Consider the following 2,633-nt stretch of genomic DNA (forward strand, 5'->3'; position numbering starts at 1 on the left):
TCTACCCGAACTCCTTCATAATTAGCAAGGAAACTCCCAAGCTCAGCTGAGGAAAGGCAACATATATTCCTTCAGCGTCACCCCCCCCCCACACTTACTCCTGCAACAACACCCCTCAGCCCTTCTCCCGCCGTGCCACCATCGTCGTCCTCTCCACGAGTGAGCATCTCCTCATTGGCCTGCCGGAGCCTCTCTTCCACAAGGTGATGTCCGCTGTGATCGCCATCCGTTATCAATCTAGCTATGACAACGCATGTGTATGCGTGCATACCAACAGTTTAGTTTCGCATCGGCAAGACCCCAGGTTCGATTCCCAGCAGCCACAATTCGAAACACAATCATCATAAGTAGCTTATGATAGTATTAATGGCAACCCATACGAGCCATCTCCAAGTCGATCACAATACGTTAAAAATCTGTCCGCAGAATAATGGACGAAATGTGATACGAAATCTTCCTGTAATGTAACATGAGCATCGACTCCTCATCGCAACACCCGGGTTCGATCCCGGCACTCGACATTTTTATAATAATACTAATTCATATATTCACAATTCTATCGTCTCCCTTGTAGATCCCCGTCCTCCTCCTTGGTCCATCCCAGAGGGCGGCGGCGCCGATGAGTTCTGCTGATCCCGGAAGACTCCCCCCAGACCAACGCTTAAGCTCGATGGTGTATCATCATCAACCACCAACAGGTCCGTATCTGCACGCATGCGCATCTCCAAATATCCAAGGTTCAAACTAGGCCCACCCGAAATCGACCCAAACCTTCCCATAGATGTTCCGAAATCAACAGCCTTTGGAATGCACGACATAAGCGACGATGATGCCTGAGCCACCGAGTCCTCCGGAATTCCCTGAGGAAATGCAAGATTGAGCAAGATTGCAAGTGTCAACACCAACATCCAGCCCTCCTAGACTCGTCATCAAACTCCCTCCACCATAACGCTGGCTCGGTGTAGCACTATATGAGCTGAGTAACACCGCCTCGTTAGCCTGGGAGTTACTGTCGTCGACTTCCTACGGAAACACGCAGGTTCGATACCCACTGGCGATAAAATCTCTCGAAAAAATCCCGGAATTTTTTCGCACGCGATAAAACGCTCATGGCGATATTCAAACCCTCCACTGGCTTCAGAAATCCCCTATTCCGGAAGTTCCAAACGGACTCCTCAGAATTTCTCCTCCAAAACGTTCGTAATTCACCATCGGCGATTATAAACTGCTGTCATCCACCTTCCACCAAAACAATACACCCCAAATTATAACCCCTCCAAAACTCATACCACTCCTCTCCCAACTTCTCACCTCATCCCACAATGGCTGTCCCCGCTGTAAGATCCTCCCAACCATCACATCATATGCTGAGGACAGGTTTGAATTCTTCACCAGCGCATCGACCCCAGGGGTCCCCTCCCCGACGGCTTCCTCTACTGAGAACCCTTCAGTGGCATCTACCACCACCCTCTCGGACGAGGCAGCCATGTCGAGCATCTACAACCAGCGTTGAGGAAATGCAAGATTGCAAGATAACACTTGGAATGAGAAAATATCCACATAATCAACTAAATGTGTTGGTGAGAAATTACAAGGAAATTTTGGGAAATTCTCATCAGTTTTTGTACCCGAATTCGTATGTAGACTTCTATATCTAGTGAGGAAGCTCCTGAACTCAGCAGCTGAGGAAAGTCAACGTATATTCCTCCGACACTAGTGAGCATATTCTCAATGAGTATATTCAAAAATCACTCGGAAAATTCAAATGATACCAAATTCGATTAAAAATGCAAAACTCTCGAAAATTGTTTCTACTCGGAAACTCCACACAAATGACTCTACCGTAAACTGAGCAAAAAATTCTCTCGAAAATTTCTCCTCCAAAAAGCGCCCACCAGGGATCGAACCCGGGACCTCACCTCTCGAACAGCCTTCGCCCTAGGATGTTCTATCATCAACCTCATCAGCTCCTCATCATCGACCATATCCCCTTCGGCCAATAGCCCTTCCTCATGAAGCTGTGCCAAAACCTCGGGGCCCAACCCGACACCAACCGTTTCAGCCGGCGTCTTTCCATGCTGAGATTTTTCCACGCGAAAAATTCCTCCAAAAGTAAATTTTGCATCCTTTCCTACAACATCCCTAGCATGTACATCAGCACCATGTCTCAAGAGGATCTCAACCACATCAATCGCCGCGACCTCAGCAGCCGCGTGCAGGGGCGTTCGACCATCCACAGGATTCACCTGAAATCGTCACGCGCCACGAAATTCCACCATCACCACCACGACCAGCAGCAGCAGCATAGACACGCAATTTGACCTCGTTTATGCATGCACTATATGACAACAACAAAGCGACAGTATCCTCCTGCCCCGTCAAAGCTGCCACAAACAAGGGCGTCCACCCCTTATCACCACCATCATCAGGATGGGCGCCATACCTACCATAACGCCATACCTTCACAACGACATGCCAATACGCGCAAAGTTAACATGAAAATGTGCAAAAAAAATGTTATTTTTTTATGAAGGTTAATTATATGATCTCAGATAACCGCACCACTACGCTCAAAATGTACTCTATCTATTTCACATTTTTCGAATTAGTCAAAATATTCGCGAAAACTTTTT

At 47.6% G+C, this 2,633-nt stretch overlaps 1 protein-coding gene across 1 annotated transcript; it reads right to left on the minus strand.

Annotated features, from left to right (window-relative positions):
- Positions 1-1,919: 1,919 nt before the first annotated feature.
- Positions 1,920-2,443, minus strand: Pmar_PMAR021855 (serine/threonine-protein kinase ripk4, putative; the record flags this gene model as incomplete). Its single annotated transcript, XM_002764805.1, has 3 exons — positions 1,920-2,078; positions 2,136-2,246; positions 2,323-2,443. Coding segments are annotated over 3 exons (391 nt in total), but the record flags the coding sequence as incomplete, so codon positions are not given.
- Positions 2,444-2,633: the final 190 nt, after the last annotated feature.

This window comes from Perkinsus marinus, assembly GCF_000006405.1.
Source record: "Perkinsus marinus ATCC 50983 genomic scaffold scf_1104296976114, whole genome shotgun sequence".
In the NCBI taxonomy this organism is placed as follows: domain Eukaryota; phylum Perkinsozoa; order Perkinsida; family Perkinsidae; genus Perkinsus; species Perkinsus marinus.